At 43.4% G+C, this 23629-nt stretch overlaps 1 protein-coding gene across 1 annotated transcript in view; it reads right to left on the bottom strand.

Moving 5' to 3' along the window:
- Positions 1–23629, bottom strand: part of CUBN (cubilin) — a 1794835-nt gene that overhangs the window by 1068846 nt on the left and 702360 nt on the right. The window contains exon 28 of the mRNA XM_069648353.1: positions 7743–7902. Within this exon, the coding sequence (XP_069504454.1) occupies positions 7743–7902 (160 nt within the window). The remainder of the gene's footprint in view (positions 1–7742; positions 7903–23629) is intronic.

The raw sequence follows: 23629 nt of genomic DNA, 5'->3' as shown, positions 1-23629 counted from the left end.
ACATGTAAAGAAACCTCTTTGTACAGTGACCCCCTGTTTAACCGATTGAACTACAGTGTTTACCACGCTGCCACGCCTCCCACCCTGCATGCGTGCATTGGCAATTCCATTGTTGGTCTGTGAAAGGTGCTTTCTTTATTTATCTTTTTTTTCTTTGCCAGTTCATTTTCATTTATTATGGTGTTCTCACACATGCCACAGAAGGAACGGCAGGAAAGGTGCGGTACAGAAGGGGCAGCACCTGTCTGGACACTATAGGGGACGTGACAGGAGACGGAAATATTGGGTGGCCCTCACCTACATAGGCGGCAGCGATTGTAATGCTCCCGTGAGGACCATTCCCTTGTACTTCCAAGTACCTTTCATCTGTACAGTAGTGCGTTGCAGTACCTGCACAATACAATGCCCTTTTCCCGGGTAAGGGTCTGTAGCGCGGCATATGGCTTGCAAAGTTTGTTTTACAGCTTCACTGCCCCACAGGAGTGGCCCTCTTGTTGCCCGCAGCACATGTGGAAAATGCTGTACATGAAAGTACCCTAGATAATTGTTGGAAGGGTGGTAGCCTGCCCACTGGTCCCTTGTGCTTTCATTTCAGTTGTTGTCACATGCAGTACAAACACTTTTTGCTACGCCATTAGTGTTAGGGGTAGCATTCCTGGATATACATACATTGTGGAATACAAGAATCTTTACACCAACGCGAAACACAGCTTTGTTACGTGCAGCAGGAAGCCATTTATTCTGTGCGACCCATGCAGCTACAGCGCTTTTCTAACCACCACTAAGATTGTTTGCGCTATGCATATTCGGTTGTTTCCTTACTTGCCTTTACCTGCACTAATATGTGCGTGAGGAAGATGCACCAGCTTTGCCATTTTGCAGACTTACTACAAACTATCCCACCAGCAGTTGCATGTTTTCGTGAACTGTACGACCGGCAGGCGACCTCTTGATACTTTCTGTCACCCTGCTGAATGCAGACACAATGTATCTGTTTCACTGGTCATGGAAATGCAAGCAGCAGATAAATTAAAGTAATGCGACATTTAACACGCCCAAGTGACACTGCAGGTTGCTGTTCCTTGTTTACCAGTGGCCGTTATACCGTTAGGAGTACTTTAGCCACACATTGGTAGATTTGCAGAGCCACCCACGAAGTCGGCAGCAGTACTTTAAATGCGGTAGCCTACTGCATGAATCCGTACGGCTGGCGACAGGGGCGATGTTACAAGCATAAAGTGGATGACCTATGCATGGGTCTAGGTGTGGAACGTAAACACGTGCACTTCCACAACTACTTTAAATGCATTCGAAGATGCAGACATGCGGTCACTAATAGAGTCCTACGGATACTTGCAGCATGATTCCACATATGCCAACCAGGTGCAGTCTCCCTAGAAAACATCCATATTGCTCATCGGTAGTCATCTCGGCCAGTAGTGTGCGGCACAGATTTATCATGCGTTGTTTACACAAAAAGAGAGCCTACTGACACACTAAACAACATTTACTTTGTGCATCTGTAATTGGTACGATATGCCAACAATATTCAGAAAAGTAAGGGGTAACCCAAATAGATACATAGACCAGACAATTTGCCCTTTCCACACATTTATCATGAGGGCAGCCAAGGAATTAGTAACAAATCGTTGGTAACGGGACGTTATGGTTATGTTGCTGTACCAAATACATATCCTCTTTACAGAAAACACTATGCTAAAGCAACATTCTGCTTATTGTGCCCTACTAAAAACCTATGAAATTCACTAACAAAAACATTGTTAAAGGGACACTATGGTTAAAATGCACTAGCAAAAACCTATGAAATTCAATAGAAAAACGTTGTTACAGGGACGTTATGGTTACAGGTAAAACCGAGAAAAAAAATGACATTCGACAGTTATGGTAAGCTAAGCAACCATAACTTGTGCCACCAGTGTGCACTGCAAGGACTAACACCCATGACATCAAAGATGCCATCACAAATCTCATTCATGACATCACTCATGACATCACATGTGTGGCTGCCTCTGTTTTGTTCACTACCATGAGTAGGGTAGGTGCTTTTCTTCAGTAACAGTCAGTAACAAACAATTCAAAAGGTTCTATATTTGGTTTCCATGTCATTTCATCACGGGAAGTTTTTTCACTGTTTTTTTTACTGTGGATTTTTTTAATGAAAAAACTCATCTATTTTTTTTTGGGGGGGTTCCCTCCCCACCTCCCGAAGTCCCCAGCCCCTTTAATTTTTTATACATCCCCAAACACCCACACCCAATATATATATTTTTCCAACCCCCCCAAAAAATGTGATTCGTTTTTTCAGCAAAAAAATCATGTTACAAACCCAGCGAAAAAACATCCTGCGATGAAAGGACGTTGTACTCTATAATTGTGTATGGCACCCTTCTCATAAGTTCTTACACTACTTTCCTTACGGTTCACTCACATCATATGATACATATACACATAGGGGAAGAGGAAAGTGTAAAACACAGCACTGGTTTGTGTGCATGAAGATAATCAGTTATGTTATGAACAGTTTCTGGTAATACTGATCCTTTTTAGCTTACTTTAATTTTCTGGTATATGGTCATGTTTGTATGCATTGTGGTGTCTTTATTGGTTCTGTGCAGTAGTGCAATTATGCAGTTATAAAGGCAATGGTAGCTACTTCTTACATGTTTCACAGTACCTTACACTCTAAAACGAATGCATTCATGATTTCACTATGTAACATGGAAAGATTTTGAAGGTTACACTTCCATGAGGCATGGTGCGGACAATGGCTACGTTTGCACATGAGTTCCTTCATGTACAGTGAAGGAGGGTGCAATACAATGGTGTATATAGCAATGCATTCCTCCATGACCTACTTCTCTCATGATAGTTCTCCCAATAATCTTTGATAGTTTTCTGCCACCATTACAATAACAATCCCTTGTGGAGGCTTCCTATTAAAACTAAATGCACATGTGATGTCATGAGTGATGTCATGAATGAGATTTGTGATGGCATCTTTGATGTCATGGGTATTAGTCCTTGCAGTGCAGACTGGTGGCACAAGTTATGGTTGGTTAGCTTAGCATAACTGTCAAATTACGTTGTTTTTTTTGTTTTACCTGTAACCATAACGTTCATGTAATGTTTTTCCATTGAATTTCATAGGTTTTTGCTAGTGCAACTGAACCATAACGTCCCTTTAACAATGTTTTTGTTAGTGAATATATATATATATATATATATATATATATATATATATATATATATATTACATGGACGCGGTAGCGTCCATGTAGTTATGGTTAAGTTGGTGTTTCCATAGGAAGAGCATTTTTTGGGTGGCTTATAACTTCGTTCCCTCTGGACGAATCCTCACCATACTTTACTGAAAAAGTATATGGCCCACTCTGAATTTATTTGCAAAGTTTGGAGAGGTTTGGTCCAGGGGGAGTAAAGTTATAGGGGGGTCCCAAAACTTTTGTTTTTTCCCATAGACATAATGGGAAAAACCTTTGCGCATGCCTACAGCCCAAACCGCTGGACGGATTTAACCCAAATTTGCGGCAGGAGCGGGGGCTTGGTCCTGAAAGCGTGCTTTTGCAAATTTGGTGTAAATCCGTCCAGTAGCTTTTTTTTTAAATGACCAAAATGTAAGGCAAACAAATTAGTGATATCTCCGTTCGCTTCGCGGACGGACTTCCCGGTTCGCTCTGCGGACAGTGCCCTGATTGGCTGAGCGGCTTGCGCGATGTCCGCGGACATCTGACGTGTTCGCTGATTGGACGGCGTGGTGCGTGAAGCGCATCAGATTTTCTGTGGCGCCCGCCATCTTGCATTCGCGGACAGCGCGGTGAAACTTGGATTAAAAATTGTATTTAGTGGAGTGTGTTGGTGTGTAAGAGTGTTTGGGGAGGGTGGGGGAGTATGAGATAGGTGCAATGTTGTATTTTTTTTATGTGCTAGACGCTTTTGTTGTGTTCGATTTGTCTGCGGACAACACGGCTGTTCTGAAATGTTCGTAAATAAGCAGAATGGATTCGGTGTCAAGTTGAAAGTGTTCTAAGAAGACTCGTGGGGTCCTGGAATGTTCGCAGGGGGTGTCCTGAAGACATTGTCTGTATTGTTTGTTGTCAAGCTGAAAGTGTTCTAAGAAGATTCGCGGTGTCCTGAAATGTTCGTACATAAAGAAAATGGGGTGTTCTGAGGACGTTGTCCGTATTGTTCGCTGGCAAGTTGAATGTGTTCTAAGAACACCTGTGGTGTCCTGAAATGTTCGAAAATAAACAAAATGGGGGTGTTCTCAGGACGTTCTCCGTATTGTGGGCCTGCTTAGCTGTATCCAATGAGGGCATGGCACAGAGAATGAAGTGGAAATGGTAGAAGGGCTGTCTAAGAGTTACACAGTCCGCGGACAGGGTGTGCTACATCTGGGGTTTTCCAGCAAATCAAGCATGGAAAGAAGACTGTAGGGATCAGCCAATCAAATGTTGAGGTTGTGGATTTGTGTTCAAAGAGACTGTGTGTAGTGAAGATGGCAGAAGTGGAGAAAGTTAGGGTGTTGGTGCTCCGAGACATGTTTGTGCATGGTTTACAACAGTATGCTCAATGCAGGCATGTTTCAAAGAATTTCGATGTTACAGGAGTGGAGGTGGTGTGGAGCACTGTGCCTGATTGCAATGTACAGGGAATTGTACAAGTTTGTGAAGATATGGGCAGGATCAACAGTCCCCATGTGGTAGTTTTGCACTATGGTGCTTTCCATTTGGGCTATGTCAGTGCCCCTACTTTGTTGGCAGATTTGGAACACTTGGTTCAAGCAGTAATGAACATCCTTCCAAATGCCAAAGTATTTTTTTCTGGATTAGTACCTAGGGCAATATGGGACAATAGTTCAGTTTTTTGTCCTCAGCAAAACAATGCTAGGTGTGTAATCAACCGAGGCATGTGTGCCTTCATGCTTAGAGCTGGTATGTTCTTCTATAATAATGAGAATATTCATTCCAGTAATGCTGTTTAATTAAAGAAGATGGCATTTCCTTATCTTTTATGGGAAATGCCATTCTGTTTTGGAATGTAAGGGTTGCTTTGGAGAAGGTTATGTGAAGACTTTAGGAGTAAAGTAAGTAAAGTAAGAAAAAATAAAAAAAATACAAAATAACAGGTGTCTGTCAAGCATCTGCAAAAAAAACGGCTCTTTTCAGAGCCAACCTCAAAGGGGAAATGGGGGACACTATTTAAATTTACATTCACCACGCTCAGATTTTTGATATGTCCGCGGACATGGTGGTAGTCCACGGACATCGAAATCACTAGCTAGGGGTTCAGTATGTTCTATGTTACATGTATATAGAGTCAGGGATATTATGGTTAAGCTGTGCTACTAAAAACATATAAAAATCAGTAAAAAAACTTTGTTAAAGGGACGTTATGGTTAAGTTGTGCTACTAAAAACCTATGAAATTCAGTGAAAAAACTTTGTTAAAAGGGACGTTATGGTTAAGTCGCGCTACTAAAAACCTATGAAATTCAGTGAAAAAACTTTGTTAAAGGGACGTTATGGTTCAAAGTAAAACCGAAAACCCCCTGAAATTCGGCAGTTATGGTAAGATAAGCAACCATAACTCGCGCCACCGTGCACTGCTAACACTAACACCCAGGACATCAAAGATGACATCACAAATGTCATTGATGACATCACTGATGACATCACATGTCTGGCTCTCCCTTTTTTCCCTTTACTGACATATCTAGGCCAAATAGTTTTCTTCAGTAACAGTCAGGAAGTAAAAATTGAAAAGGTACTATATTTGTAGACTCAGGGTCAAGTCACATCATATGAAATATATACATAGCGGAAGACACAGGCTTGAAAGAGAGCAATCCTTTCTGTGTATGAAGATAATCATTAGGGTTATCAGCACTTTCTCATAGTTTTATTTTTATTACTCTACCTTCCCTGTATATGCTCATATTTGTATACATTATACTCACTCTCCTTTCCTTTGGGTGCAGTCACATCATGTGATACACATACATATGGTAAGTAGCAGCTTTGAAACAGAGCAATAGTTTCTCTGCATAAAGACAATCAGTTAGGTTATGAACTCTTTCTGCTACTACTTCTGCTTTTTTGTTTACTTCACTGTCCCTGTATATAGTCATATTTGTATGTGTTGTTGTCTCTTTGTGTTTTGTCTGTAATCATTATGTATTAAGTGAGTTTAATTATCTACTTATTACATGTTTCACAGTACGCAAAACTCTAATAAGAAAGCAGTTATCATGTCACTATTCAACATGGCAAGATTATGAATATGGCACCTTCATCATGTATGCTGCACACACTGCCTATGTTTCTGCATGAGTAGCTTAGTATACTGGATAGAACTTCATAATAGAATGCTATTTATATCAATGCATTGCTTAATGCACTAATTAGCTCATGATATTTATCCCAATGACAGTTTTTGGTCAGCATTATAAGAATCCCTTGTACAGAGTTTTTATGAAAAGTAAATGCACATGTGATGTCATTAGTGGTGTCATCAATGAAATTTGTGATGTCATCTTTGATGTCCTGGGTGTTAGTGTTAGCAGTGCACGGTGGAGTGAGTTATGGTTGCTTATCTTACCATAACTGCCGAATATCAGGGGTTTTTCGATTTTACTGAATATATATATATATATATATATATTAAACAAACCAATTCAGCTAAAACTAGCACTGGACCTCATAACGTGGCTGGTGCTAGGGGTGCGAATTCAGCCAAATTTGTAATGTGTTAAAAACACATGCCCCTATGAGATTGTAGCACTTAAAAAAAAAACACTGACGGCATGTAAGAGAAAACCCCAGCACACAAGACCTTGCTGCTTTTAAAATAACATCTTTATTACGACATATTACAGCACATTATTAAAACAGAGATGAAATTAAACTAATTCACCCCTATGACAGCCATTAGGGCACTCACCCCTCGGGTGGAGAAAAGTCATGTGTTCCGTCTGAATGCTCAGGCTTCCTCAGACTCGTAAAATCCAATTGTGCCGGTAACACCATAGAGTTTAAAAGGAGAGGCTCCAACATCACGTGTCTTATGATTATGTGATCACAAGAAAGTATGGTTACTTAATCATCACCAAAATGGCCTCCATGACCATCCAATATGGAGGTCATGGAGAATTGTCAACAATGCATTAGGGATGCACATTTTTGAAACAATCCTGCCAATGAAATCCATTACATTGGAGCCCAATTCGGATGTGAACAGGATGTGTTGTGGTTGGACTGAGCATGCTTGGTTTTCAGTGTACATGTTATTGTAATTGCTTACTCTTAATGTGGCCTGCATTTTAAACGATGGGCAGTTGTGTGGAGAAGTTACAAAAAATTCAATATGTTGAAGATGAACCTGAGCAGGAGGAATACAAACAGGTGCATTGGTGGACTGGCCTATAGGGAAGTCTTGAGATGTCCAGGTAGACCTCTTCACTTGGACCTCTTTGCTGCATGCTGCACACACAATTAAGATGCTGCTCTTTTAGCTTGCATGTTGCATATGGGTCAACTGTGGGAAGAGCATCTAGGGCCTCTTCTGGTTTCCAGTCCACTCATGAACAGGTGGATACATTACTGAGGCGTTCAAAGGGGATCCCTGGAAATTGTCACATTGCAGATACAGCACAGGGCACCCATTCAAACAAGCTCAAATGCCCACCAACAATTGTAGAGATCTTACCATTAACATTCCACTGCATCTGGAACCCGGGTCCGGAGCCGCTTTCATCAGAGTGGAAGACCACGTGAAGATTCCTACCCGTGGTTCCACCCGACGGAGGCCAATTATTTGAGCAGAAAGTGCCAATAAGATTTGACTGTGAACTGGGTCCATCATAGAGCTACAATTGAAGAAGTTCACATTTGTTTTTATTCCAAGTCTTAGCAAAATGAATATATTGCATTGAACATCTATATACAAATAAAAAAAAATCATCCAATACAAATAAATAGTTACACAGAAATGTAAGCAAACCAAGTCAGGTATTGTTATACCTATAATTACAAGTCAGAAGGATAACTATGGACAGTCACAACAATGTTATTGCTCTGCACTCAGCCTTCCATCACATGCATGGACTCAGCCCTTCAGCAATAGGCAGCCAATCTGAAGCAATCATTAGGATAACGTTATGTTAAGTTAATATGCTTTTATACTGCATGCTATCGCCATAAGTATCTGAGCACCAAGGCTTGTCCAGCACGTGGCATATTGTCCCCCTACTCTAGGAATACAGAACTTTGCTGAAGGAAAAGCATGCAGCAGAGCAGTAATGTTTTGTGGTAGCATGATTGCATGTACGTCTAGATAGGTGGACCATAGTTCTGTGGAGAAAAGGGCAGTTTGTTGAAAGATGTGATAGTTGGATTGTGTTTGCAAGGCAGGTTTGGAGGATTCACAGTTAGAAGAAGTTGTATGGCTTGATGTGTGAGGGACTCAAGAATGAGCTCGGGCAATTCTGATAGATTGATGGCTTATTTTCCCAACCATACCTATACGTCATTCTACTGAAGGTCATGTTTCAGCATGTTTATTTATTTATTCATTGGATATTTGTAAGGTGCTTATACAACAAATGGTATGGTGCCACAAGACAGAAAAGGGAGGGGGAAAAGGGAGAAGATAACAATAACGGTCCTACTAGGCCGTGTGACATTTGGATAGTGCAAGTGCAGTAACAAGAAGTGCAAGGAAGAGGGGGGGTGCTGGTCTGTGTAAATGCAAAGTGTTAGTGTGGGAAGGGAAGTACAGGGTAAGGAGGAGAGAGTGCAAGTGAAGGGGGGCAAGGGGAAAGGCAAGTGCAAGGGGAGTCCAGGAGGGCAAGTGCCAGGGGATTGCATGGGGTGAAGGGGTTGAGGGTCTGCATGCTAAGTTGGAGGAAGAGGGTGGACGGGTGGGGAGGCCTGGTACCCTGTAGATCTCAGAGGGGACCAGGCAGCCAGTGACTGCTGCAGCAGTGTGGTTAGCAGGGGAGGGGGAGAGGGAAGGAAGAAGAGAAAAAGAAGGTATTGAGGAGCTTCCAGAGCTTAAGGAGATCCGTCTCCAGCCTGAGAGGGGCAGGGAGACCATTCCAGAGGGAGGCTCCTGCGGAGGAGAGAGATCTGCTCCCCACTCTCTGCTGAGAAAAGCTACTGATCTGCAGAGATTTGGAGCTACAAGACCGAAGGGCTCTAGCAGGCAGGTATTTAGAAAGAGAGTTGGATGCAGCGGGGTCCCAGGCCCCAAAAAGCCTTGATGATGCAAAGGGTCTTGAACTTGATCCTGGCAGCATCCAGGAGCCAGTCGAGATATTCTAGGGCTGGAGAGATGCGGTGTCTTGGCTGGAGGCCATGGATAAGTCTTGCAGTTATATTCTGGGTTAGTTGAAGGGGGCGAAGGGAGGATAAAGGAAGGTTCAGGAAGAGGCTTTTGCAGTAGTCCAGCCTAGAGAGGACCAGGGCTCTGGAGACATTGAGTTTCTGGGGAAAGGTGAGGAAAGGGAGAATGCATCTGAGAGTGCAGCTGATATTGGGCCTTTTTGGCATCCGCAGTGTGATGAGAAAAGGAGAGAGAGGAGTCGAAGATGACACCAAGGTTTTTTTCCTCACTAGAGCGTGAGGGGAGGGGACCCATGGATGGCAGCCAGAGGGTAGGAGGGAAGGAGGGAGCTGGGGTCCCAATGAGAAGGATATCAGTCTTAGTGGCATTAAGACAGATATCATTGACAGCACACCATGCCTGAATAGCAGTCAGACAGTCAACGATGAGAGAGGAGGAAGAGGAGGCAGTAGAGAGAAGCTTGAAGCAGAGCTGCATGTCGTCTGCATAACACTGGAAGTGAGGAGAGAAGGAGGAGCTCAGGTGGGCCAGGGGGGCAAGATAGATGTTGAAGAACCACAACAAGAGGATAGAGCCTTGAGGGACACCGCAGGAGGAGAGTGTAATAGGGGACAGAAAAGGGCCAAGTTGAGTCTGGGAAGGTTGAACTGAGAAGACAGAGGTCAACCAATCCAGTGCCAGGACCGTGATGACAAGGGTGACACAGAGCAGATTTGACAGTGTGGCATGATTGACTGTGTCAAAGGCAGAGGAGAGATCCAGAAGGTTAATAACGGATGAAGTGTTGGAATCGCGATTTTGAGAGCAAGTCTTGACAGGTGTTCAGTAGAGCAGTTTCTGTGCCTCTGGCTGCTCTGAAGCCAGACTGGTGGTCGTGGAGACAACCCGCAGATTTAGTGTGTTGGATCAGTTGGGAGATGACCAGCTTCTCCAGGAGTTTGCCCATTAAGAGGCTAATGGAGATAGGGCAGTAGTTAGCTGGGCAGGAGGAGTTGGCAGAGGGTTTCTTGAGGGGAGGATGCACAAGGGAGTGCTTGAGGGGGAGCGGGAAGGAGCCAGTGGCAAAGGAGTGATTACAGAAATCAGCCAAGGCTGGCGCAAGGGAGGCAATGTTTTCCCTGATAGCTCTGGAGGAGCAGGGGAACACCTGTTTGGAGGAGACTTTCATAGAGAGGACTTGTCTAGAGACTTTAACTGGTTTTATGGGGGAGAACTAGGAGGGAAGGGGGGCAAGGGAGGCCTGAGAGTCATGGAGGGATGAAGGAGGGGAGAAGAGAAGAGTGAGCACAGGATGTCCTGAAATTTCGTTAAGAAGTGGGAGGCCAGTGAAGTACAGAGGGACAGGGATAGCAGGGGAGGAGCAGGAGAGCTGGAAACACCAAGCCTTAGCCCATAGCAGCCTTGTCCAAGAATATACTATGTAGAGAGGTGAATGTTGTTGTTAATGCAAGGTCGGGGGTAGAATGGACTTCCCGTCAGGGATGTCATTTGGGGGTCACCAGTGGTCACATTTGCTACCCTTGCCGTCCTCCTATATTTTTTTTTAATGTTTTTTTTCTGGAAGCTGCAGGCAGTGGCATAGCCACACAGTGCTTAATTTGTGCCCAGGGCTGTCGCTGTCCAGTGTCCAGCCACAGCACTTTTTGGGGAGGCGGGAATAAACACCGGCACTACCTAGACATGGATTGCAGAGTAGCCCAGTAACAGTGTTCTTAGCAGTTGTTGACTTTCACCTGTTCAAACAAAATCCTGCCTTCTACTGGCTAGCAGGTGGATGAGAAAACGCAGCACTGCTGACCTGGAGTCTTGATTTGCATGCAAAATGCCCTGGGTGTGCCCATAGCAGGATGTCGCAGTGCATGCGACTCAGCTGCTTGAAAGCGAAGGTCTTCGGCATAGCAGCACAAGCGGGATGAATGGTTTTGTGTATAATTTGGTTGCTTGTCAGGACAGGTTAGTGGCTTCTTGACCTTGCAGGATTTGCATCCCATCACCGAATGTTTTACTGGCCTGGATCTCGTTCAGGAAATGATCTGTGTTGTCAAGGGTTACTCTCTCCGGCACAAAGAAGCTGATATCCCCATCAATGGCTGGGCGCTTGAATGTCTTTGTATGGCGAGGCAAACTGGGGTGATGTGGCTGGTTGCGTTTCTGAGTGCTAATGTGAAGGTCTGAATTCCAAAACCTTGTCCATAATTCGCACACGACCATCTGCTAGCAAAAGTTGTGACAGCCGCCTCTAACAGGGCCTTTGTAATGTGTTCAATACTCTAAAGTATGTACTGTGATTAATAGGTTACACGTGCACTGAAATTTGTGTTGCTCCTTGTATTACGATAGTTCTCACTTTAGATTGTTTTGGCCACACCTAAATTATGAATAAATATGTATTTGCATTGTCAAGGGCTGACATGCTTTGGGTCAGTACTTATCCTGTGTGTTTTTGCGGCCTACTAAGTGATGTTTTTATATGGGTTTGTGGCTCTTGTTTTTGGCTCTGGCATTCTAAAATGAGTGTGTCTGTTTTGCCTGATCACTGCTGACACAACCGCAATTTAACAGTCTGGGAAGAGAGGTGGCTGTCCCTTTGATGCCTTATTCTCTTGTGCACATCACCTTTGATCCCTCTGCTGCAGACAGGTCTTTGCTTTCTCTCAGGGTGATCTAGAATCACAGGTCTCTTGACCTCATTGTTTCCAGGTCCTAAAAGACCATCGTGCTCGCTGTGAATAACCTACCTTCAAATATCAATCTGCGCAGTAGTTTCTCCCTCCACGCCCCCATGGGAAATGACCAGGGTTCACATGAAAAAATGTAATTTCGTCTTTGCAGTGCTTTGTCTCGCAAACATGACCTACATTGGTAAAAGAACACCCCCACAACTCCCCCCGACTGTCTGGTTCATACCCTTTTTTCATGCATTTATGGGTTTTTTTATTATTTTTTTTATTTGGTTGGCTGAAAATGTCCACCTTTCAAATATATTAAATACAACATTCAGCATTTACATTTTAAAACAAAGCTGACAGTAGCATGATTAAAAAAATGAGTAAGAAAAATAAATGAGAGTGACATATTTCTCGTTCTACTGATTCTAAGGAAAGAATAATAAAATATTCTTTCTACAATTTGCTGTTTAACGTACATTTACACATTTGGAATAACCAATTGGAGAAATTGTACCAAAGATTTTTTGCCACATTGTGTCTGAGTCAGCCGGTTTGCATAAATCAAACAGTTTCACAAGATATAATTGTCGCTGTGATACTAATGCAGGGCAATCAATGACTATATGTTGTAACGTTTCTTTCTGTAAACTGCCAGAGCAAAAGCGACAAATATTTAGTTCGGGTATTATCAACCCACGTCTAGCCATTACATCCAGTGTGTGCCACAGGTTTAATCTAAAACGTAGATATTTGCGTCGAGTAGTCTGACGTGTGTCGTAATCTTTTATAGCCAAACAAATGGATGTCAAAATCCTTACAAGTCGTACATTTGGCACGATTGTTTATCCATTCGTGTTGGTAAAGTTTTACCTTGGCTCGATTGGGATTCTCTAGCAAAAGGGCTAGTGAAATGTCGGCTTCAGATAAAGCACTTAAAACACGTATTTATGTTTGTATTTATTGTTCACTTGTTAGGCGCTTATACACGAAGCAAATACTGTTTCAAAGTGCCCACAGGGCAACAGAGAGGGGACAGGGGATGATAGACAATGTAATTACAACAATTTTAAATAATTAAATACAACAAAAAGAAGAGACAATGGGGAGGGAGGAGACAAACCTACGATGCCTTGTGCGTGTTCAGAAGAGAGGGGTATGGGATATGGGATGTGGTGCTCATTGAGAGCAGCAGGTGAAGTGCAACCTCCAGTGGTGGAGGGTGAGCCGAGGCAAGTGCAGAGGATTGACAGCAGCTAGGATGATAAGATGTGGGAGGTCATCACCCCGAGGATGCATAGGGCCGTGCACAACATATGATTTGGGAGGCATTTTATGAGGCTTCCTGTTTATTTGTACTGTTTTGTTACAGCTGTTTATATGCAGTTGTATAAGTTCAAATGCATGGCCTGAGCAAAAGAATGCATTCTCGCCTCCCAATGTGACTTCATTCCAAAGGGATCCCGAGCTAGAAGCAATGAACTGGTACGCAAGTTACATCAGCCAGAAAGCGTGTGCGCTCTGGGTAGGTGAGAAGACCCTCATAGGAAGTATTCGGCCCAAAAACCTGTGTAGGAGATGCGTTCAAAAGGCGTTGGAGGCTGAAGATGGCTTACAATAGTATTAACTGGTTCCAATTTCAGAATGTATTAAATGGTATGAGGATAGCGAAGATCTCACCTTATGGATGACAAACAAGGACGAATTTAAGGCAGACAATTCTAAACAACCACATATGCCACCACTTACATTTTCAGTTTCAAATAAAATTTCCGTAACATTAGGCGCTACTACCAAAAAATATTTCTCAGAGCTCAAGACAACAGACAAGCGAGACGTTTTCAAGATGCTCTGTTTGCAGTTTAGCACGAATTATGTACAGTAGTCCAGGTTGTTGCATTGGACTTCGTTTTACATTCACAGTCATTTGGTAATATGGGCCTATACACACTGATGTTAATGCTACATATGGTGATACATTTTTGTATGAAATGTATCTCAAATTCCAGTGATATCGTAACCATAATTTTATTATAGTGTACTGAGGAACAATGCTATGTGATGCCACTTCCTGTTTTGTCAAGGGGTGAAAGGTCATGCACCATCACTTCCCGTGATGACACGTGGGGGCAGGGTCAAATGACATCACTTCCTGTAATGTCATCAGAGATCAAGGGGCGGAGGATGTCACTTCAGCTACCCCTGGCATTTTGGTGAAATTATGTCCCTGATTCCCGTGTTGTTATCTAAGAACCAAATGCTTTGAGGAGGCTTTCATCAGCTGCTAATTACAGATGAAACGTGGCTGTGGCCCTTCTACTCCATCTGATGCGTTGCCCCAGTTCATAAGAAGATCAGAATCTTGAATATCATTAGATCTAAACATTTGTGATTACAGAGATGGCAAATAGTGATGTTGTGCGGACCTTAATTGCCCACATGCAGGGTCGGATTGGTCCCTCTTTCTTTCGGCCCGCGGCCGGGCCTATATCGTCCCTGGGGATTGGGGGCCGGTTTCTGGTCATGCCTGGGCCGGTTTGGGAGAAAGGTTTGGAAGAAAGGTTTGGAAGAAATGAAAATTGAATCTTTTTTTTTCCAACTTTTTATTTCTTTTCAAAAAGCCTTTCATCCTTCTTACGGCGAGAAATGAGTACCAACACAGGTTGGGTGATATTGTATGCATATTTGTTCTATAAAAAAGAGATTAAGCATACATTATCATTTGGCCTTGGACATCTGCTTGGATTCACAGTAATTGAGTGTACTTGGGTCACAATGCTATTTGATGCCACTTCCGGTTTTTGTCAAAGGGTGAAAGGTCGTGTTTCATCACTCCCCGGGATGTCACGTTGGGGTGGGGTCAAATGACATCACTTCCGGTGATGTCATTAGAGGTCAATGGTCGTAAGGTGTGGGGTGGGCCTCTTTTTTTAGGCGACGGGTGGGCCACTTTTTTTTGGGCGACCGGGCCTATTTCTTGTCCCAGTCCGACCCTGCCCACATGTGTGAATTGCTAATAATATGCAATATATGGCACACATGTACTTACTTTATTATATGTGAAAAAATACAGGTGTATGATACACCTCGCTCAATAAAGCAAACTGATGTAATTTACAAACTGCAAATATATATGTAAGGCAAAAGCTAAATAAAGACTAAAGATAGTGCAGTAAAATAGCTATAAAAGATGATTCAGCAGAGAATGTAAGCAAAGTTATCTTAAATACAGTGATAGCAGGTCTGAGCAGTGGCTTATGTACCTAGATTAACTAAATATCAAAAGCAGATTAACTAAATATCAAAAGCATTGTAAAGTTTAGCTCTATAAGGGATAGTATAGGATGTTGTTTCTCGGATTAAGGAGAGCTTGACGGTTTAATGAGACCCTGATTAAAGTTCATTGGAATTTTATGTTGATAATATGGCAGCCTTACTAGGGAAAAGGCCAAGTAGTTATGAGTTTTTTTAAAGGTAGGTAGTTCCGTAGGTATTGCCATGTTTGCTAACACTACCAAATGCTAATAGCTCTCCATCTGAGTTAAAAGGCATGAAACCCTTTAATGTGGGCGACAGGCCATTACCATGCCGTATGACCCCCCCAAATGCAGTGTTGTGACCATTGGTACCCAAGCAAACGTCTGGGGTGCTAAATGAGCTGTAGAAAAGTGTGTGACCCGTGTTTTCTCAAGAAAAAAAGAAAATACAAGGATGACAACCATGAAAATGGCAGACAGACCACACCAGGGTAGTGCCTTTCTTCCATTTCCACGATGATCAGACAGAATGGAGCCGCGGAAGGTACTTTTGATTCATGGATCAGTGGGTAGACCAGTGACAAAAGGAGGAGAGCATAGTGGAAAGGCCCAGTTAGGGCGTCACAACTGGAGGCACAAGCACAGGGAAAAGAGGCGGAGAAGTCAATCAGGCTGCTTGGAACATAGGCATGTACTGGTAGGTGCCACCTACCAGTACCCGGTGCAACCTGTTTGGCTACGTACCTTTTGCAGTATGCTAATGGCTGGTGTACTGCATCCCTTCCCAAAATTCAGAGGGCTGCTCTGTCACCAATGTCTCATTATCGGGTGTGTTTGTAGTTTACCTGCATATATCATCTTGTATGCATTTCATTTTTTACCCTCTTTACCATGCCTTACTGTCCTGAGCTGCAGTGGACCTCCTTACCCACGCCATCCCATTTCCCATTCTCTCTATCTCTGAATTCGAGTGTCTCTTCCTTACTTTCTTTAAGCTTACTCTTTGTGTCTTCCGTTTATCTCATGTCTGCCCTATATCTGTAAAGTCAGTATGGCGCAAACTCCTTTGGGCATTCCCTGCTGTTATCATGGAACCAGCTAGGAAAGGGTGTGAGCAGGAACAGGTTTATAAAGAGCCCCCTCTGGCTATGACATGGTAGAGGAGGAGAGGCACAGCACGACGGATAATGATGGTAGTAATTGCTACTAGTCACAGTTCCGGCCCGCGGTCTACCAGCGCCATTTCCAGGATTTTTGGACGCCCCGCCGCTAGACTAAAAAGAAATGCCAGAATGCAAAGGTGTAGCGTGATTCTTGAATAGGCGCTGGCGCTGCGCCTCTGTCACTCACTGCCATGTAAAGTGTCAGTCAATGAATTCTCTAGTGAATGACTAATAGAAAGTCATTGACACTTTAGTGCCGTGTGATTTTAAATTTGTAAAGCGCACTTGCAGCCCAGAGGCATTGAGGCACTGTTGCAAGAAGGTGTCTTGGTTACAGGATGATTCTTTGCCCAGGTTTACAGTGAACGTGGAGTTCATATGACACTTGACAGCAGTGCCTTTTATCTGCAGCCCCCCCCGTGCCACCATACCACTTGAGCGCCCCTAGAGCTGGCATCGGCTAGTCAACAACAACAAAAAAAGCGGGAACACAATTAAAAACAAAGAAAAGAGTATTCTCAGTATATCTGTCCATTGCACTCAGGCAGTCTCTTTCTCTGCTATATTCAAACAAATTTCTTTAACAAAAGCTAGTAATGCTAAAGTTTCAGTAGTTCTCCTCCCCTGACTTGAATAAACCCAGAGTTCGTTGGGAGAAAATGTCGTTGAGTGCAGAGAAAGTGGGCCCAAATGCCTCGTCCTCAAGACTGTTAGTCGTCTGCATTCTGTTATCAGATGTGCAAGAGTTTCCCGAGGCCCCTGACAGAGCCGACAAGTGCAGTTGTGCACCAATACTGGTTTCCGTCTCTCCATCACTTCCCTGGTAGGATAAAGGTTAAGGCGTTGTCTCAAAGTCTTGCCTCATACTCGTTTCCTATTATCCCGGGTAATCCCTTCCCCACTTGTCATAGTGCAAATTCTTTCCCCTGTAGATATCCAATCCACATCAAACAATTTTCTCTTTACAAGGTCCGGGTTTGCCATCAACAACTCTTCATTTAGCTCAAGGATTTTTAGGATTTCAACACATGTATTCCTCCATTCGTTGAGAGACTTTTCACAATCGGTAAAGAGAGCCTTATTCAGTACCTCATAACCCCCTTTTCCTCAAGAACCTTCTCATAAAAAACAGTGATTTCCACATCATAATGGCTTAGAGTGAGATTGTGCCCATCTCTCTTCTTATCACCTCTATTGGAAGTGATTTGGGCATATTCAGGACTCGTCGCCAAAAACATCCCTCCACTTGAGACCAAATGGACCCTGAAAGTTGCAGCTGGGCTTCGGAATCATAAGTAAGGATAGGGGTCACCTTTAGTTTGTAAAAATTAATTACCGGAAGTAAGGAGAATTTACCGTATTTACGGTTGATTATTCTCGCCTGAGTGACAAGATTTTTTTAATTTTAATTTCACAGTGGCTTCTCCATGGGAATCGACCATGCTGGTATTTAATGTTAGTCCTAGGTATGACATTGACAGTACCTCTGGGATTTTCACCCCTTGCAGTCTCCAACTTCTCTTTAAACCTCTAATGCGCTTTGCATCACCAATAGTCAGAATTTTTGTTTTTTTAAGATTTATAGACAACGCATTTCTTCCCACATATGTTGACAGGGCATTCAATTGTCGCTGTAATCCTATCTCGGTATGATTGAGGAGCAAGAGGTCATCCGCATAGAGAAGTCTTCCCACTGGTGTTCCAGCGATACTTAGTGGGAAGCATCTTACATCAACAAATACTTCCTCTACGTCGGATGCATATAAGTTGTAAATTGCAGGAGCCAGTCGATAACCTTGTTTAATTCCCTTAGTGGTCCTGATTTCTTTTGTCAATGTCCCAGCCCTGTTCAACTGAACTCTTATCGTTGTACCTGAGTGTAACTGCTCCAAAGCCTCTCTCAGGTCAGTCGGACAGCCCCAGGCTGTCAGCTTCTTCCACAGCAGGTCTATATCGATAGAGTCAAATGCATGAGCCAGGTCTATTGAGGCAGTATAGATCTTATTATGGCCCAGCATTTGAACAGATTTATGAGGAATAAGCTAAATGCTGTTCCCGTCCCCTTTTTGAAACCTGACTGCCATTGATCTTGATTGTTATTTGCCGGTGACCATTTATCTGGGTGTTTCAAGAGAATTGCTGAAAACAGTTTACCCACTACATACAAAAGGGCGATAGGTCGATAATTAGTCAGATCTGACCTATCATCCTTTTTGAAGAGTGACACTACAATTGACTTAGACCAAGAGTTCAGAAATGTTCTGGTCTTTTTAATTTTCTCCAATAATAGGACCATGAACTCTAACCATTGCTCCGGGTTCTCTTTTAATATGGCGTTTGTGAGGCCATCCGGTCCAGCCGCCCTAGAGGAACTTGCTTTTTTTTATTAGTGTCAAGATCTCTTCTTTGTTAAATTCAAAACTCCAAACTGAGTTTGACGGTGTTACCATGCCGTAACCTTCAATTATTGAGCTGGAAAATAGGCCTGCAAAATGATTCTCTCAAGTAGAGGCTGGGACCGAGTTCTCAAGGATAGCGTCCTGTGGAGCCGTAGTCTTATTCATTAGCTTCCAGATCTCCACCATGTTTTGGTGGCTAACAGGCAAAACATTCTCTCCCATCCAACTGAAGTAGATGGTACCTGTAAAATTTGAGCCAGTTCTTAAAAGATTGTTTTTCGTGTCTTATGACTTCTCTTAAATCCGGTGTACTGCCTTTTTTCAGCAGACAAATGAGCCTTTTCAGAGCCTTTTTCCTGTCTACAATTTCCTGATTATATATATGTTTTCTCGTATGGACCTGTTTCAGGCCTGTACATTTCTTAACCTGGAATGCCTTAAGTGCCAAGCGGTACTGAAGCAGCAGTGGCTCTATACCATTGCTTTTGTCTGATGCCAACAACCGAGCAAGGCCCATAATGGCGTCAGGTGGAATTCGTAGCCGGTTAAGGCAGGGCGTCACCTCCATACTTGGGGTGTAGGTCTTTTGCGCAACTTCCCCTGGTCGTCCCCTTACTTCCGTCCCCCACATCTCAAGCAAATTATGGTCACTGTTTACAGAGGTAACAACTTCAAAGCAGCCCATTTGGCCCAAAAGCGTCTCTGAAGCAAACACATAATCAATTATTTTGGACTGATGACCTCTCTTCCATGTAGCTTTTGATGGAATATCACCCTTTGTGCTGCCGTTCTTTAGATTAATATTTATTTTTTCCAAGGCTATTCTCAGACAAAGGCCTCTTAGGATCCTAGAATTTGCATTTTTTGGTGTATTGATTATCAGCTTCTTCCTGGAATTAAAATATTCCATGTTTAGATCCCCCCACACCAGGATGTCTACATTATTGTAATTCACTCTGATCTCATCAATACAGCACGTGACAGTATCGAGTAAATTTGCTGCCAATGTAGAGGCGGGATTCGAATAGAGATTGCAAATTAGAAGGTGCCACTTGTGAAGTTTGAATTTTTTTTCCAATAACACAAATTGGGCCAATGGAGACGGGTTTTGTAGAAAACACTTTGTCCATCCATTGACTCTTTTACTGGCGATTACAAGACCCGCCATTGGTCTCCCCTTCGTCCCTTTTGTTGCTGTATTCAAGAACATTTAGTACCCCTCCAAGTGTTATTTGTTAACTGTTAACTGTTACTGTATGATTATGCCCTTAGCGGAAAACAATTTAACAATCTCCAGCTCAGTAGTTTTCTAGGAAGGAGAGCACTAACCTGTACATTCAGCAGTGACCGGGAAGGCAAAGGAACAGACGAATGTGAGAATTCCCCTACAAGCCCAATCGCTCTCTACCCGGGTAATGGTAACCAGGAGAAGAGAGGACTGTGCCCCCAGGGAAACCCTCTATGGGAAGAAAACCCTGGGTTGTGGCGAGAGCAGTCTGATGTCGTCTGGTCGTCAAGAGCAGGACCCCTGCAGGAGCTTGTCGTTGTTTCAGATGTTCGGTTTCTGCAGGGGAGTTGTTCTGCGAATAAGAAAGGACAGGTAAGAGAGGTGGGAAGAATCACGAACTGGAGGGAGTCCCACGGGAGCCGTCACCCACCTCAGATCCGCTTTGGAATCTCTAATGCTGATCAAATATACTCGCCACGTTCTGTGAATCGGAAGACTGCAAGAATGGGAGGAATGATCCTAAACAGGAGGGAGAAAAGGGTAAGTCAAAAAATACCGCTGTTAGAATGGCATGAAGCAAATAGACTGTACTACAGTTAGGGAGAAAGGGCAAGACTGGGAATATGTACCCCGGTGTGCATTCAATTGCGGATCACTTAAACGAGTTCCAGGCAGTGTTCTGAAGGAAAACGGGATGAAGCCTCGGAGGGCGGGGCCAAAGATTTCCCACTATCTGGATTGACAAAGGCGAAGCATACAAGAGGTAAGAGGTTAGTATATAGATAAGAGTCAGAAGGTAAGATACCTAGGTGGCGATCACTTACGAAGCATCTGGACTTGGAGTAGTGATGCACTGAAGCAATACACTGACCCCCCTATATTCGGTCACATGATCGGCGGGCAACGTAGGGGGAATATGTGCAACAACTAGACCCGTGCTCATAGAATGACAAGTAAGAGCACCCGCCATTTTAGAAGGACTCAAAATCGCGGCACGGCAAATTCGGCCACGATGCCAAAAAGACCAACGTTTATAGCAAGATGTAACACCAAGGTTGGTTCAGCGGTTAACCAGGTTTCCTGGAAACAAAATAGATCATATTCCTCAAATTCGAATTCCCCTTGCCCAAAAAGGTGCATGAAGCCTGTAGTGTTCCAGGAACAAATAGTCAATTTTTCTAATAGGAAGGCATCTTCACTCTGTGGGCATTATGATTTAGAAGCTAGAGTCGTTGCAAGCCCGCTCCAATCTTCCCTTTGTGTATCATTATTAGCCCTGCCCGTTTGTTTCTGAGTTTTTTGTCTTGCTTCCAAGTTGACTTGCGAGACCGACCTTGAGGGAGGGTTTGTCCCTCCATTTGTCTTCCCCCGCAGTGTTTGCTCTTGCCCGTGATCCTTTCTTCTGGTCATACTTTTTTCAGAGTTACCCCTTTCCACCTGTAATATGGGGTCGTAAAGAGGCCCTTCTTGAACGCCCATCTCTGTACAGATCTTACTTGCTTAACAGAGGAGTGCTGGACCCTACTGGACAATAGCATAGGGACATGGGAGGGTGGAGGAATGGGAGATTGAGAATGGGGACCGAAAATGCTTAGCAAAGGGGTTGCAAATGCGTAGAAGATAAGAAATGTTTTTGCACGCTTCTTCCCACACGCTATTTGGGGAGATGAAGGAGCCTTCAGAAGGCTAAAATGGGATTCAGAATACCACCCACTGTTGCTTGTAACACTACTATGTTATTACATGCCTGCAAGGCAGTGGAATACACAGCGTGTACCATGAGGGGGGAGGCCTATCCTTATTGCTACAGGGCCCAACCTGCTATTCTAGCCTCAGTGCAGCTGCTGGCCTGTGTCTGCCAGCTGATAAGGGAGTACATTTGCTTGTTTAATTCATAAAAACATGGTACACTTTGTTGTATGTCTGTCACAAACAAGAACAGCAAGCATGCATGTGTTGCTCTGGGGTGTTTAAGTCTCTTGAAAGTAGTGCAGCCCACTGGGCAGAGTCTCAGGTTGTCCCATGGCAGATCTAAATAATCATTTCATCTTGACATATGGGCTCATAATGTATTGCATTCTGGTGCTTGTAGTTCTTTGTTTAAAAACAGTACAGGCATGCACAATGGCATGTGCTAACAATAGCAGGACTTGTGGAACAAAATGTGAGGGCCATGTTTCAATATACTTTTATGAAACAAGGCTGTGAAGGAAGTGGGTGCGTGAGAAAGATGGTTACGGGTTTGCATCACTTGCTTTTCGAATGATCAAACTCAGCAATTATTTGTCCTGACGATCCTTGCTGTTCGGCAGAAGAGAACATGTTTACCTATGTATGTATGGGATTTAAATAGCTGAAACCTAGTTAGCAAGCAATGAAAATAAGGCAAACACTGACAGAGAACAGCGCATAGAACCAGGCAAGTGGAAGCCAGTTATGAGGGTTCCTCGCATGGGGCGAGGTTCGCATGTATGTCGATTTCAAGTGATGTTTGTGGAACTTGCATGCATATTTTCAAATTCTGCCAGGGTCCCTTCTGGCTTCCAGACTTATGCAAAATAAACACCATTTAGTTCAGCAATTGCAGCATCTGTTATTTATAAAGTAATGAAGATAGCCTAAAAAATCTCACACTTCGTCCTGGCCATGGGCGAGTGCAAAAGATACTCCAATTAAATACATATATGCCTCTTGAATTATAAGGACCCTGCTGCTCTCGATCCATGCAAATATTATGTAATGCAATCACTCCCTGTGGGGAATTTCTGGCTACACCCTGCTTCAGGGTGCTAACCTGTATCATACCAGCAGTGCATATCTAGTAGTCCAAGAATATACCATGTAGAGAGGTGACATTCGAAACATGTCGGGTTTGAGGCAGTCTTCCAATGTCCTTTCTTTTAGTCATCCCCCTACGCCCTGGCATTCTGCTTAGCAGATGGAAGTGGCATTTGGTGCACGCCTATGACGGGAGACGGAGCCACAGATTCCTCATAGCAACACTTCCGTAGAGGCTGTTTGTTGCAGAGCATAATGATTTGTTTGTGTGAGCACGAAGAGATAGGCCCACAGACATGCGATGTGTTTTTGTAATTCGTACTGCGCACATAACGACTGTACATGTCCATCTGCCTCAAACTTCCGTCGCACTAATATCAACTTCGCAGTATAAGTGTCATTATTCTACCTGCCACAGATAGCACAACATACACGTTGAACAAATGTACACATTTTGTGCAGTCCATTTAACAAGTAAACAAATGGTCTGCTGTCATGAGATCCTAATGGTAAACATAGAAAACGGACACTGAGATTGTGCACTTCCTGAATGAAGTGGTGCAGCCCAGCCTCTTCTTCTCTTTACTGTGAAGTTTAAAGCACACATGGAAAAACCGTAAACACTAAGTTAATGTGAACACTGTCAATGCTCTAATGTGTTCACATTGATTGTATATTGCCAAAGAACTTGAGGATCAATGAGTCTATTTGACTGTAAATTCCCTCTGACAGTGATCCTTCCTCAGCATAAACCTGCA

The sequence above is a fragment of the Ambystoma mexicanum genome, chromosome 2q, assembly GCF_040938575.1.
Source record: "Ambystoma mexicanum isolate Mex_15411 chromosome 2q, UKY_AmexF1_1, whole genome shotgun sequence".
Lineage (NCBI taxonomy): Eukaryota > Metazoa > Chordata > Amphibia > Caudata > Ambystomatidae > Ambystoma > Ambystoma mexicanum.
The sequence above is the reverse complement of the archived record's forward strand: the minus strand, read 5'-3'. Positions and strand labels throughout refer to the sequence as shown.